The 13,645-nt window shown below is 57.5% G+C and overlaps 4 protein-coding genes across 4 annotated transcripts; 3 read left to right on the top strand and 1 right to left on the bottom strand.

Moving 5' to 3' along the window:
• Positions 1 to 1,078: 1,078 nt before the first annotated feature.
• On the bottom strand, positions 1,079 to 3,231 carry ISF_03178 (Peptidase S8/S53, subtilisin/kexin/sedolisin; the record flags this gene model as incomplete). Its single annotated transcript, XM_018846784.1, has 4 exons — positions 1,079 to 1,837; positions 1,902 to 2,401; positions 2,478 to 2,965; positions 3,026 to 3,231. 4 exons carry the CDS (start codon positions 3,229 to 3,231, stop codon positions 1,079 to 1,081), a joined length of 1,953 nt encoding a protein of 650 aa, XP_018706512.1.
• A 2,892-nt stretch (positions 3,232 to 6,123) lies between these two features.
• Positions 6,124 to 6,552, top strand: ISF_03177 (reticulon-4-interacting protein 1; the record flags this gene model as incomplete). The annotated part of the gene is made up of 1 exon (XM_018846783.1): positions 6,124 to 6,552. The coding sequence occupies one exon, from the start codon at positions 6,124 to 6,126 to the stop codon at positions 6,550 to 6,552; it is 429 nt and encodes a 142-aa protein (XP_018706511.1).
• A 2,240-nt stretch (positions 6,553 to 8,792) lies between these two features.
• On the top strand, positions 8,793 to 9,914 carry ISF_03176 (phosphorylcholine phosphatase; the record flags this gene model as incomplete). The annotated part of the gene is made up of 1 exon (XM_018846782.1): positions 8,793 to 9,914. One exon carries the CDS (start codon positions 8,793 to 8,795, stop codon positions 9,912 to 9,914), a length of 1,122 nt encoding a protein of 373 aa, XP_018706510.1.
• Positions 9,915 to 11,779: 1,865 nt separating this feature from the next.
• On the top strand, positions 11,780 to 13,390 carry ISF_03175 (General substrate transporter; the record flags this gene model as incomplete). The annotated part of the gene is made up of 1 exon (XM_018846781.1): positions 11,780 to 13,390. One exon carries the CDS (start codon positions 11,780 to 11,782, stop codon positions 13,388 to 13,390), a length of 1,611 nt encoding a protein of 536 aa, XP_018706509.1.
• Positions 13,391 to 13,645: the final 255 nt, after the last annotated feature.

Raw genomic sequence — 13,645 nt, 5'->3', positions numbered from 1 at the left:
CGTTTAATGGCTATTGACTTCATCTTTCACCATGAATGCATATCAAGAAACAAGAAAAGGCGTCAAGGTTTGCTTGCTGCTTTGTGTGCGCCAGGCCGCAGCCCTGTTGCGGGAATGCTTACCCAAAAGGGCCGCCCTCCCTCCCACCAGCTACCACGAAGAATATGAGACACAAGACAGAACAAAACAAGGGGTCAAGGACAGGAAAAAAAAGCTAATAAAACAAAGTGTCCTCCTTGTTAGATATCCCGTGCCGGGAGCCGGAAACCAGTACCAGCCATTCATTCATTCATTGATCAATGGCTCTGTGCATCTGTGGCGCTTGTGAATCCCCTGAATCCCGGTCCCCCTTGTTTTGGTGACGAAGCCCTCTCGGGTTGCCTCCCTCATCCCTCATCCCTCATCCCTCATCCCTCATCACTCATCACTCATCACTCATCCCTCATCCCTCATCACTCATCACTCATACCAAAAAAAGCCTGACAGGGGCGCAGTACGTGGCTCAATTTAGAAGCGCTTAGGAGTTTAAATCAGCCCAATGAGGCACACTTCCATCCATGCCTCGGCCGACATCTCGTCTCGCGATTCGGCGACTTTTTTTTTTTTTTTTTCTTTCGTCACCCCAATCAATTCTCCCCGCCCATAGCTGGACGCGATGGCTGCCCCGCGATCGTCGTCACAGCCTTGTGGCCCCCGTCGCTGACAGGAGAGCGTCTTTCCAGAGAGCAATATCCAACCAACTTGACGAGCCATTCTCTTCTTCTCTTACTCTATTACCCCTCTTACAGGCCTCGAGAGTCTGCGCCCGCCACTGCCGTCAGCGCCACAGCCAGCCCTGGGCCTGGGAGTGTCCCTCTTCAGCATAGCTTTTCGTAGACCGTTGTTAGCAGGCCCATCACGGATGACAATCATCGGCCAGGTGGTTATCGTGATTGTTCTTGTTTCTTCTTGTGCTAATCCAGGCTGCCCAAATCAGTTGTAATTTTAAAAGACGCGTCGTGTTATTCGAGTCATTCTTTCATCGACTTCATACACCATGTATATTTCTTACATGAACCGACACGCTCGCTCGGCCCTCCTAAATCTCCAGGAAGTATGCCTCCCACTGGTTGTAGATGGGCGTGCCCAGACCCGTCACCGGGTCCCAGCCCTCCACGGCCGAGAAGCCCTTGTTGCCGCACGCGCTGTACCCGCGATCGCTCGCCACACCACCCAGTGACTGGTCGCCCACCGTCACGTCGTTGAACCACGTGCCCCGGAGCTTCGTCATCGCGTACAGAGCCGGGTTCGCGAACCCGATCGGGCCCTTGCCCAGGCTCAGCCGCTTCTCATTGATACGGTTCAGGATGGCCGCCACGATCGGCGCCGACATGGACGTGCCGCCCGACAACCCCAGGTCGCCGCCCACCGCCACCAGCCCGTTGTCGCCCACCGCCGAGACGTCCGGGAAGCCGCGCCCGCCCCGGTTGTAGATGCCGCGGTCGTCCGGGCCCGTGGGGATGTTGCCCTCGGAGGTGTTGTAGGCGAAGTAGCCGGGGTTGTGGCGGAGCAGGTAGTTGCCGACGACGTCGTCCTGCCACTTAGGGCGCGTGAAGATGTTGCTGAAGCCGCCGCCCGAGGAGAAGGACTCGGTGGCCGTCTCGGGCTGGTCGATGGAGTGGATCAGGGTCGAGCCGACGGCGGTGATGTACGGGCAGCTGCAGAGGTCGTCGGCGACGAAGATGTCGTGGTGAGGGCCCAGGCAGTAGCCGTTACGGTCGGTGACACCGGCGTCGCCGCTGGCAACGACGGTGGTGATGCCCATGAGGCCGAGCTTCATGAACTCGTTGCATTGGCGCTAGAATGCCATGTTAGCTATGGGTTCTTTCGATTCAGTTGTCGAAGAAGCTGGGGGTACATACGTGAGCGCCCTTGGGATCAGTCGGGTCTTCCGGGCCACCGTAGGAGATGGAGACGACGTTGGTGGGCTCAAAGGTGCCGCACATCTTGTGGTTGTTCCAGTAGGGGTCCTGCGAGCAGTAGTCCTTGTCGATGGCGCTGAGCCAGTCGCCAAAGATGTTGTAGTATTGGTCAGTCGCCACCTGGAAGAGGGTGGTGCCCTGGGGGTAGATGATGGGGTAGGCCATGTCAAAGTCCAGGAGGGACTCGCCGCCGGCTTGGCTGGGGCTGTTGGGGGCCGTGGCGCCGTTGATGAGGTCCAGTGTCGGGCCGGTGCCGGCAGGGATGTACGGCGCCGCCGTCTTGTAAAAGAGGTCGAGGTCCTCCTGGCTGTAGACGTCGCCGAGGGACTCGTAGATTCCGAGCCGGTTGGTGCTGTTGGTGCCGACGGCCTTGGGGATCTTGTAGAGGTAGGCGATGCAGTCAGGAGTGACAACCTTTCCGCAGATTTGCAGGTAGGCCGCTAAGAGAAGCTGATGTTAGCATTGCTGTCGACTCAGCGTACGTCATGGGTGTTCCCAAGGGCTGGGGTGTCTTACGCAGGGTCGAGTTGGCGGCATCGTGAGCATTGCCACCAGCGCCGGGGCCGTCCTTGATGGCATCCTGGACACTCTTGACCTGGTCGCTGCTCAGCTTGCGGACCGGCTCGCCGATAGCCTGATCGCCTTTGGCAGGCCCGGTCGCGCGGACCGTGACCTTGGTCATGGCAGGACCAGGACGGACAAAGTCGACAATGTCCACGAGGTGGTTGGGCAGGCTGTACTCCTCAGAGCCAATGTGGTCCTGGCCAGAGGCATTGCTGCGGTAGATGTGGTATCTCGTCTTCAGGGCCCGTTCCACGACACCAGCAGTGGTGTCGACGGTGATCCAGGTCTTGGTGGGGTTGACGTGGATGTCTTTCTCGGGAATGCCCTGGCTAACCAGCCACTTCTTGACGCTGTCGATGTCCTTGTCGTCGGCGGCGAACATCTTGACGACCTCTTCCTTGGACAGGTGCTTGCCATAGTTGGGCGACGTAGGGTCGGCGCTGCAGCAACCGACTTGTTAGTAAAGGGGAGTAATGTCAAGGCATGCAGCCGAGACTCACATGTCGTAGAGCTTGTCCTCTGCCTCCTGGAGGTTGCCCTGCCTCAGAGCAATCTCGAATGGGATCTTGGAGCCGGCGTCAACAGCCGAGCGTCTCTCAAAGCGAGGATCCAGGACCAGGTTGCGACGCTGGTGCACGGTGTGCGTCTCCGAGGGGAGGGCGACAGCACCAGCAATCAAGCTGGCAACGAGGAGAGTGGTCTTCATGGTTGCAAATCGCCAATTGGCACTAAGAATGCTGATCAAGGATGGCCAGACAGATAACGACGGCTGCCAATGCCATGGTATATATACTCAGCCGAGCTTGCCCATCCTCCCGGCGTAGCTCCTCGGTGATTAGGAATACGGGATCATTTTCCCATGAAACCGCAACGTTGTGACCTCCAATTGCACAGAATTGACGGCCATGTCAAGCTCCGAAGACTGTAGACTCCGCTTGAGATGCAACTTTGGCCATTGGTTTAGGAAGGTGAGCAACGGCGCTAACAAAAGGGCCAAAGAACGGCCTGCAGTTGTAGTGTTTGATCCGAGTTGTCCCCCGAGGAGTAACTAGCTCCACCCCGGACAAAGGATTGTCTTGGATTCACCAGGCCTTGGGCGGCTAGCTGCACTGCCAGCCCGTCTGTCAAAGCAAAATGACGAGGTTTTTGGAGTTGTGGGGTGACGATTTCGCTCGTGATTGTTTCACAAGATCACGGTATTTGTGTCTCGGGCGGGCGAGATCTGTGTACTTTTTGAAACTAATCAACGTGGCTGTTTTACCAAGAGATGCGATCGTCTCTGGGCGATGAGATGGATGGAACCCCGGCGTTTAGCGTGCTGGGCTCAGGCTGGGCATCTCTTGACCTTGGGTATGTACAGTACATATCTGTCGCTGTCACTACCAGTCACAGGTCAACAAGATAAGGCGTCCGCCAAGGAGCCGTCGGGAGACTACCAGTAACAAGGCTGTGCCCATCAACATGCACCATGCACCGCCAGCCACAGAACTGGCTCAGACTTGCCTGTCCAGGAAGGTGAGGATGCAGCTCGTATAGCGTTAATTAACAGCCAGGTGAAGACGTAAAACTTGTGCCGGTAGGGCCGTGCTGAGTGTAGCATCCCGGCACTCTGTGCCTCTGTACCTCTGTACTTCCTGGCCAGTACTGTTGAGATGTAGTTAGACAAGCCGTGTCGGTCCCGTACGTGATGGTGTGCAGGTGCGGAGAAGCAAAGTGTGGAGAAGTGCTGCAGGCCTATCTCGTGGCCCGCGCCATAAACCATTTGACAGTTGGCTCATTGCCGAGATGTCATTTCCTTGCACCGAGGCCAAAGAGTTTGCGCATAAGTTACGCAGTACTGCGGTGAAACAACAACCCCGGGAACCATCATCCGTGCCATGCGCATATACGAGTCAGTTCAGCCCTGACGTTGGTCGCAAGTGTGTAGTCATCGCGGCCTTGGCGCATGACACATCTACCAAAGCTCCTCAGTTCGACCGTCGAGGTTGCGTGCTCGCCAGCTGCGGGGACGCCTTCTTTGCTCATCATGTCGGCAGGACAGGGCAGGCAGGTGGATAATGCATCGTGGGTTGCCACGGCTAGCTTGGGATCGGTCACCTGTGATTAGGCTGATTAGGCTGATTAGACTGTTCTTGTGCCTGGTATCATCAAGGTGGCGGCGGTCGGGTGCCGTCCCGGCTTGTCCCTTGTTCGTTCATTGTTGCCACAGAATTTTTGCGCGCGATCGAATGCTGAAAGTGAGGCAAATGAATGATTGGTTCAAACCCCTGGCACTAAATTACTGATACTGCGCCCAGCCAGCCACAAGCAGCGGCCCGCGGTCGCCAGTATCTCGGGCAGGTAATCTAGGGTAGGTAGGTATTGGTTACAGCCGGCTGAAGTAGAGGACGCTGATGTCTCTTGCCACGGACCGCGGTCATCTCATCAGCATTCATCCGTCTAGATTTTGGCGACTTGTATGGGATATCGAAACGTGATGATATTTTGCACAAGTAGTCAACGATGATCCATCGCCGGCAATCTCCAGATCATCGTGGGCTGGTACTGTGTACCTTGCTGTGGATACGTGCGATGTAACTACCGATGATGAAGATGGATGTAGAGGTGCTGCTTGAAACATTGCGGGACAAATGTCACGTCTATCAGACCGACTTTCCTCCATGCACGGCTCGTCTGTTCGCTTCTCGAACTTCTGTCTCGAAGGACGTCGGTGAGGATGAGCAAGGAACGAATGACGCACATCCTCCATGTTGTCAGCCTGTAGTGGCTGACACCCAGGTAAGACATGCGTGTCGATGGGCTATGTCATTGCATCTTTTACTTCTAAAATTAGGGCTTTTAATAATAGGACTTAGTATACAACGATAGATGAAATGACTTGATGTTGAGACCTTACGAGCCGCTCTTTTGACCGCTCTAGAGTAACTGCAGATACATGGAGTCAACAGGCATGACTTGTAGGTCTAGAACTTGCGAACGGCAGTCGTAGTTTTGTTTCAATCTGTGTCAGTGATTTACGTCATTTTTCAAGACGATTATTTCCATGTCCCCATATTACTACGCAGCGGAAGTAACTCAAGTGTTTACGGAAACTAATTTGACAAGAAAGGAGAGGCAAGGACGGAGTACGGAGGTCGCATTCAAAAGCCGTATCTACTATGAACACACGGTTCCAGCAGGCAGTTGCTAGGCATAGATATAGGGTAGGAATAAAGGATAAGGACAAAAAAAGAGCAGGGTGAAAAGATATAAAGGATATAAAAGACATAAAAGACATGAGAGATAAGAGATAAAAGAGATTGAGAAAATAGGCGAAATCAGTACTTTTTAAGACAGAAAATTGAAATTCTGGTATGAGACACAACTTTGGGAAAGTGCCGTTGGTACAGAAATTCCATCAATGGAAGAGGACTGGCCGTGAAATGGGCTTCTCTCAAACACGGGTTTGTCACGCTAGCCAACTAGCCCGAGCAAGAGTTGGTGTACATACGTAACTATCTATAGTAGAGAGTTGGGGAAGGAACAAACCCGCGAATTCTACGTGAACAAATTCTCACTTCAACCTGGTCGCAATACCGTCAAAGACTCTACAACGACGATGGCGGACACGATGAAGGCCTGGCAGCTTGCCTTCCCCGGCCGCCTGGACGAGAAGCTGGAGCTGAACCATAACGGCCCCCGGCCGACGAGCCGCGACCTGCGCGGCCAGGACATCCTGGTCCTGGTGCGCGGCGCGGCGCTGAACCCCGCCGACTACAAGGTCGCGGAGCTGGGCCTCCTCGCGCGCGCCGTCCTCTCGTTCCCCCAGACGCCGTGCATGGACCTGAGCGGCACCGTGCTCCCCGTCGGCCCGGACGTTGGCGACGTGCTCGTCGGCGACCGCGTCACCGGCCGCCTCGACCCCTTCAAGCCGACCGGCGCGCTGTCCGAGCAGGTCGTCCTGGAGCGCGACGACTACGCCAAGATCCCCCCGCCGCCGCCGCCACGGACCTCGACGACGCGGTGGGCCTGGGCACCGCCGCGCTGACCGCGTACCAGGCGATCCGGCCGCACGTCACGCCCGGCGCGGGCGACCGCGTCTTCATCAACGGCGGGTCCGGCGGCACGGGCACCTTCGGCATCCAGGTGGCGCGGCTGCTCGGCTGCCGCGTGACCGCGACGTGCTCCCCGGCCAAGACCGCGCTGTGCCGGTCGCTCGGCGCGCACGAGGGTGGTCGACTACACGACGACGGACCCGTGCTCGCGGCGCTGCGGCGGGACGGGCCGGTGTACGGCGTGTTCGTGGACAACGTGGGCGCGGTGGCGGCGCTGCACGCGCACTCGGCCCGAGTTCTTGCTGCCGGGGGGCGCCGTTCGTGTCGGTGGTGGGCGGCGGCTCGGTCGGGCACGTGGCGAGCGTGGCGTGGGCGATGGCGCGGCCGGCGTTCCTGGGCGGCAGGAGGAACAGGCTTGTCGGCTACCTGACGAGGAACGACCACGGGGACATGGGTTAGATCGCGAGGTGGTACGGCGAGGGGATGCTGAGGGTGGTGGTGGACGCGACGTTTGCGTTTGAGGATGCGCGGGCTGCGTTTGCGCATCTCAAGAAGGGGTCTTCGGCGGGAAAGGTCATTGTGCGCGTTGGGGAGTAGGGCCTAGCCAGGGGGAAGAGGTTAACAAAAGAATTCCAAAAAAATTCCAAAAAAATTCAAGTATTTAATACGAGGCGAGAAACGATTTTTTTTTTCGGTTGATTTCCTAGGAAGTTTCCAATATCGGCAACAGAGGACAATCTCGACTTTGATGGTCACTTCATAGCCACGGTTGACATTAACAAGCACGCTGTTGTCCGGCCAACCTCTTGCCAGGTCATAACATATTGAAAAACGATTTATGATAGCACGTCTGTAGTACGGATGCAGATACACGTGGTTTATACGGCCAATGACTCGTGTGCCCTTTTTCCCATGTTTGTGTGACGATGTGGGTTATTAGTATGCAGGTGTTGACCAAAGCAGTGACCGAGCCGGGCCCAAAAAGTCATCATAGCTGGGGACTTGGTTGAAGTTGTTATCGGTATCAAAAAAAAAACGCGTGTTTCAGCCCGCAATCTGCTTCTATTCTATGCCAGTTGTGCACGGAAGTACCGCCTCGGACATACTCGCAATCAAAAGAAGGTGAATTTGATAGTTAGGCAGTAAATACACCATGGCTGTGGGAGGGGGTCGTGGCGGCGCTGTATAACGAAATCCTACTATCCATCTGCCCTCTGCCGTTTGCCTGACAAGCGGCCTTTTGCAAACCGAGATATACATTGCCATCCCTCTTTTTCCTTCTTTGCATGAACTTTTGCGCCCGTTCGCTTAACGTAGCTTCTTTGGACTTGGTTTCTGCGTCTGGAAGCGTCGCTGGACGCCCGCCGAGCATCAAGCCCGCCCGTTTGTGGTGCGAGCACGGACAGCGAGAAACGTCCGCAGGAGCGATGAATCAATGCCAACAAGACCAAGATAAAGTTCCCAATCACATCACTGTTTAACCGTTAATTGACAACGAAGCCGGCACGTGAGCGGTCGTTGTTTAGACAGGTCCCGAAAAGCCACAGCGGAGAAGGCCTCGCACGCTAACGGAAACGATGACAAAAGCGTTTCCGTAACTTGTTTCTTCTTTTTCTCGACCTACAATGTCCGCACGTGGGCAAGAGGTGAGCTGCAACAGGGATCACCATGTTGCGCCCTGAAGGAAAGTTGCGCCCTGAGCAAAGATCCCTCGAGCCATGACAGCCAGCAGAGCACAGGAAAGCCCCAATCCGGCTGGACAAACGGACAAACGAACGGGTGCGGGAATATCTGCAGCTCAACCCAACTATTGATTAAGCAGCTGGCGACGAGGCGCATGGCTTTCAGACCAAGGGCTCCATGGGGAAGGGATCGCCGTTCTTGGCGTCCTTGTCCACTGTCTGCCGACTGGTTAATGGCAGGGAAACTATGGTTAATGTTTGGCATGTCTTTGGCTGGCATTCTCATGTGGAGATGGTAATCTTGTCTTGGCCTGGTCCTTGCAAGGCTGGCAGTGCAATGCTACGGCCCGCCGGCTCCAGCTTCGCCCTGCTTCTTGTCTTTTTTTTTTTTCTCTCTGTTCTCTTGGCGCTGTGTTACCGTGTTCTGTCTTGGGAGAGAGAAGCCAATTCAGAAAGATAAAAAGCGGTTGTCCTTCCCCCCCCCCGGATTCTCGTGGCACCTTTGTCTTCCCTTCTCCCCTGTCGATCCGCCCCCAACACCCCCAAGCAAGATGACCACCAAGCTCCTGACAGCCTTGAGCCTCGCGCTCGCCTCCTCCACGGGCTTCCTCGCCTCGGCGACGCCCGTCGATGTCGCCGCCGACGCTGCCGCCACCGCCGCCGCCAAGCCGTGCCTCAAGGGCCCCGCGCTGCGACACTGGCCGCGCGAGGCTGCCAAGGCCCTCAATGCCATGATCGCCGCCAACGCGCACCAGGGCCGGTACGCCGCCTTCGACATGGACAACACCAGCTACCAGTTCGACCTCGAGGAGTCGCTGCTGCCCTACCTCGAGAACAAGGGCGTCATCACCCGCGACTCCATGGACCCCTCACTCAAGCTGGTGGCCTTCAAGGACACCCCCGGCCACAACGAGACCCTCTACGGCTACTACCTGCGCCTCTGCGAGATCGACGACGCCATCTGCTACCCGTTCGCCGCGCAAATCTTCAGCGGCATCCCGCTGCGCCAGCTCAAGGTGTACGTGGACGAGCTGATGGCGCTCAACGGCACCGTCCACACGAGCTACTACGAGGGCGACGAGCTCGTCAAGGTCGAGGTCAGCCCGCCGCGCGTCTTCCGCGGCCAGGTCGAGCTGTACAACAAGCTGATGGCCAACGGCATCGACGTGTACGTGGTGTCGGCCGCCTCGGAGGAGCTGGTGCGCATGGTCGCGTCGGACCCCCGGTACGGCTACAACGTCAAGCCGGAGAACGTCATCGGCGTGACCACGGCGCTGCGCAACCTGACCAGCGGCGAGCTCACCTCGGCGCGCAAGCAGGTGGCCGCGGGCGCGTACGACGAGCGCGCCAACCTGGGCCTGGTCATGACGCCGTTCCTGTGGACGCCGGCGACGTGGAAGACGGGCAAGTGGGCCGCCATCCTGTCGTACATTGACATGTGGAAGAAGCCGATCCTGGTCGCTGGCGACACGCCGGACAGCGACGGGCCGATGCAGTTCCACGGCGTGGACGTGCGGCGCGGGGGGATTCACCTCTGGGTCAACCGCAAGGACAAGTACCAGAAGCAGATTGACCAGATGAAGGCCGACTTTGCTGCTGCCCAGGCCAAGGAGGGCTGGCCGGTGACGGCCGACAAGAACTGGGTGACGGTCAAGCCGGCAGATATTCTGTAGAGAGAGCGCGCCAAGAAGTGGGTGACGGTCAAGATGGCAGACGTCCTGTCGAAAGCGCCAAGAACTTGCAGTCGAAAGGATCTCGTGTGTGTGTGACTCGGGTCGACGATCTATTTAATATTTCAATGTACATTTTTTCCTCCGGCATCTTACTTACATAGCGCCTTCACCGTCTACCACGGCTGCCAGTCACGCACAACATGGACGTAATACTTTACTCCCCCCCCAAGTCCAAACGTAATTACTCTGCGTCCATGGCTTACACACAGCCTCCACCACCTCTCCCCCGTCTGCGTGGGGCTGAAGCCCTTGTTGGCTTGGGATGCTTTGCTGCATGAGCCTGTCGACGATCACGCGTCGCTCAAGTCCCTTTCAGCTTCGTCTCCCTGACAGGAGCGCATCATCCCCTTTGTCAAACGCATCACACATCTCGGAGAATGTGGCCTGACATGGTAGCGCCCCAAGGGCGCCATGGCGGCTCGGGGCACTCCACGCCAGGAAGGCCCGGAGCCCTTTCCTACGTTGTCGCCGGTTGCCGAAACAGGAGCGGTGGCAAGTCTGAGGAGTGCTGGGCTAGATCAGATCAAGCAAACCACAATCATCCCGCGATGTGTTGTTTTTCTGGGGCACATCTTCCAAATTCAAGGAGCTCAATTTGATCGCCCCTTGCGTACGTCGCAGTTGCTAAAGCTACTCCAGTCTCGACAACAACCACGGCAGAAGCGAGTAGGCCAGCACTCAGGCTGTAGAATGCACACGCGAGGTTGCAGCACAGTGCTATTGCAGTGACGTGCTATAATGCGAACACATGACGCTCAGCTACTACCACAGAAATGAAGATGGACATCAGACGGTTCATCAAAGGCCAGGCTTTCGTGACTGAAGGAGACGTTCTTGTGTTTGAACGATCGTGCTTGCATGCCAAGGAGGTTTGCAAACTCACCATCCACCGGTTAATCACGCAACTGAAATCACCGACCATGGTTTCTCGCCCTCTTTTCGCATTTCAATTTCAAATCACACACAAGCTTCTCTCAGCTGCACGCACATTACATAACTTCCAACATACAGTTGCTGCATCGGCCATGTCCGGTGGATCAGTGACGCCTCCCCCACGATGCTCGGACGTGGGGAAGGCCAGCGTGTCGTCGTAATAAGACGCACTCTTGTATGCACTGTATGTACTCCCGCAGCATGTATGCACCCCGACCGCCCCAACACACTCACTCACTCACACAGCCTGAAAATGCCCCAGGAAAGCAAGCCACATTGCCCAGAAAGGCTGGGAGGTTCAAGTCGGCACAACTGCGGGTATTCTGGCGGGCGAGGCAAGCAACCCCGGGCCCTTGGTTTGCTCACGATCCGACTAACATGAGTTAGGCAACGGGCGGAAATGCGCCCCCTTTTTTTTCCCCTCGAATTGGCTTGCTGGGAGGAAACCCGGGGAGCTAGATTTCGTTAGTGAGCAGTTAATTCCCGTTGGGCCGGCGTCCGCCGATGACCGGTTAACTCGCGCCGCCCGGGGACCTACGAGACAATCTCCCCGTCAGATATCCCCTCCCCCATAGTGAACAAGGAAACGCGGCACCAAGATGGGCGGGGGTGTTGTAGGGCCGTTACAGAAGACCCAGAACCAACCATGCCCTTCCTTGTATAACACTTGGAGGTGTGGGAAGGACAGCAAGTAACTGAAACTCCGCATCCCATCCCGAAAAGAACAGCACAACGACAACTCCCAGTCGCATAAAGGTTTATTTATTTATTAAAGCCGTTGCCCACCCGCAGACCGGACGAAGAAGAGAAAGAAAAAAAAAGGGACGAATGTCAGGACAATCTCGAATCATCAACACCCAATTCATTACCCAATGGCAAAGTATCTCGGCCTTCGAGGCCCGGCGCTGACCCGGGCCATCATCTGGCTGGTCGTCTGCCCTGCCTTTACCTGCTACGGCTACAACATCAGCGTCGCCGGCGGTCTCCTGACCCTGCCCTCGTTTGTCAAGATGTTTCCCTCTCTCGACACCATCAATACCACCGGATCGCAACAATCTTACAATTCCACCATCCAAGGTAAACCCCCTCCCCCCCTCCCTCTCCGCTCTTTCCGTCCTTCTCTAACCCTTGCACCCCCCCCAGGCACCGTCGTCGCGCTCTTCACCGTCGGCGGCATCTTCGGCTCCCTGTCCTGCATCTACCTCGGCGACCGCCTCGGCCGCCGCCGCGTCATCCAACTGGCCTCCCTCGTCGCCGCGCTCGGCGTCGTCCTCATGGCCTCCGCCTTCAGCCTCGCCCAGTTCGTCGTCGCGCGCCTCGTCCTCGGCCTCGGCACCGGCGGCTACCTCGCCACCGTGCCCGTCTGGCAGGCCGAGATCTCCCGCGCCGGCAAGCGCGGGGCCCACGTCGTCATGGACGGCATCTTTGTCGGCGCCGGCATCTCCCTCGCGCTGTGGCTCGACTTCGGCTTCTTTTTCGTCAAGGACAGCTCCGTCGCCTGGCGCTTCCCCTTTGCCTTCCAGATCTTGTTCCTGGCGGCGGTCGGCGGCTTCGTCACGCTGCTGCCCGAGTCCCCGCGGTGGCTGGTCAAGCGCGACCGCGTGGAGGAGGCGCGGGAGATCCTCGCCGCCCTTTCGGACGATGACCCGGCGTCGGAGGCCATCGCCAACGAGGTCCGGGAGATTCAGCACTCGCTGTCGGTGTGCGGCGCGCTGTCGTGGAAGGCGATGACGACGATGGGCGAGCAGCGGCTGCTGCACCGGACGGTGCTGGCGGCGACGGGCCAGATGTTCCAGCAGATGTGCGGCATCAACCTCATCTCCATGTACGCGACCACCATCTTCGAGCAGTACCTCGGCATGAACCCGACCAGCTCGCGCATACTGGCCGCCTCCATGGCCATGACGCAGATCCTCGGCGGCTACCTGGCCTTCTTCACCATCGACCGCCTCGGCCGGCGCTTCCTGATGCTCGCCTGCGCCGCCGGCATGGGCGTCGCCATGGCCATCCTCGCCGGCACCACCTCCGCGCCGGGCAACACCGCCGCCCTCGTGGTCGCGGTCGTCTGCCTCTTCGCGTTCCAGTTCATCTACACGGTCGGCTACTCGGGCCTCACCTACCTGTACGCCACCGAGGTGGCGCCGCTGCAGCTGCGCGCGGCCATCAGCGCCGTCGCCACCGCGGCCGTCTGGACGTTCAACTTCTTGCTCGCCGAGGTCACGCCCATCGGCTTCAACACCATCTCGTACAGGTACTACATCATCTTCGCGGTGCTCAACGCGACCATCATCCCGGTCGTGTACTTCTTCTTCCCGGAGACGAGCGGCCGCTCGCTCGAGGAGATTGACGAGATCTTCATGCAGAGCAAGTCCATCTGGGACCCGGTCAAGGTGGCGCGCACGTTGCCGCGCATGACGACGGAGATTGGCGTCACGGTAACGTCGCTCGAGGGCGCGGACGAGAAGGTCGAGTATGCCAAGTAAGAAATCAAGCATGTGTAAGAAACCGAACCTCTAAAGGGGAGGGATGGAGAGGGGGGGGGGCTTCCCTCATTGTGGGTTGCAGGGGGGCACGCAGGCGGGCTCTCGGCGACAGGGTGGGCTCATGGACGCCACAGAAGGAAGGGATGAAGAATATGCATCGGAATATTACTTCCTATATTATAGTACATCTGGAAGGATGATGATGAATTTTATGACTTATTGAGATGGGGCATTTCCCCGCAGCGTATGTACATA

This window comes from Cordyceps fumosorosea (assembly GCF_001636725.1).
Source record: "Cordyceps fumosorosea ARSEF 2679 chromosome Unknown scaffold_5, whole genome shotgun sequence".
Taxonomy (NCBI): Eukaryota; Fungi; Ascomycota; class Sordariomycetes; order Hypocreales; family Cordycipitaceae; genus Cordyceps; species Cordyceps fumosorosea.
This window is presented reverse-complemented; position numbering and strand designations above follow the sequence as displayed.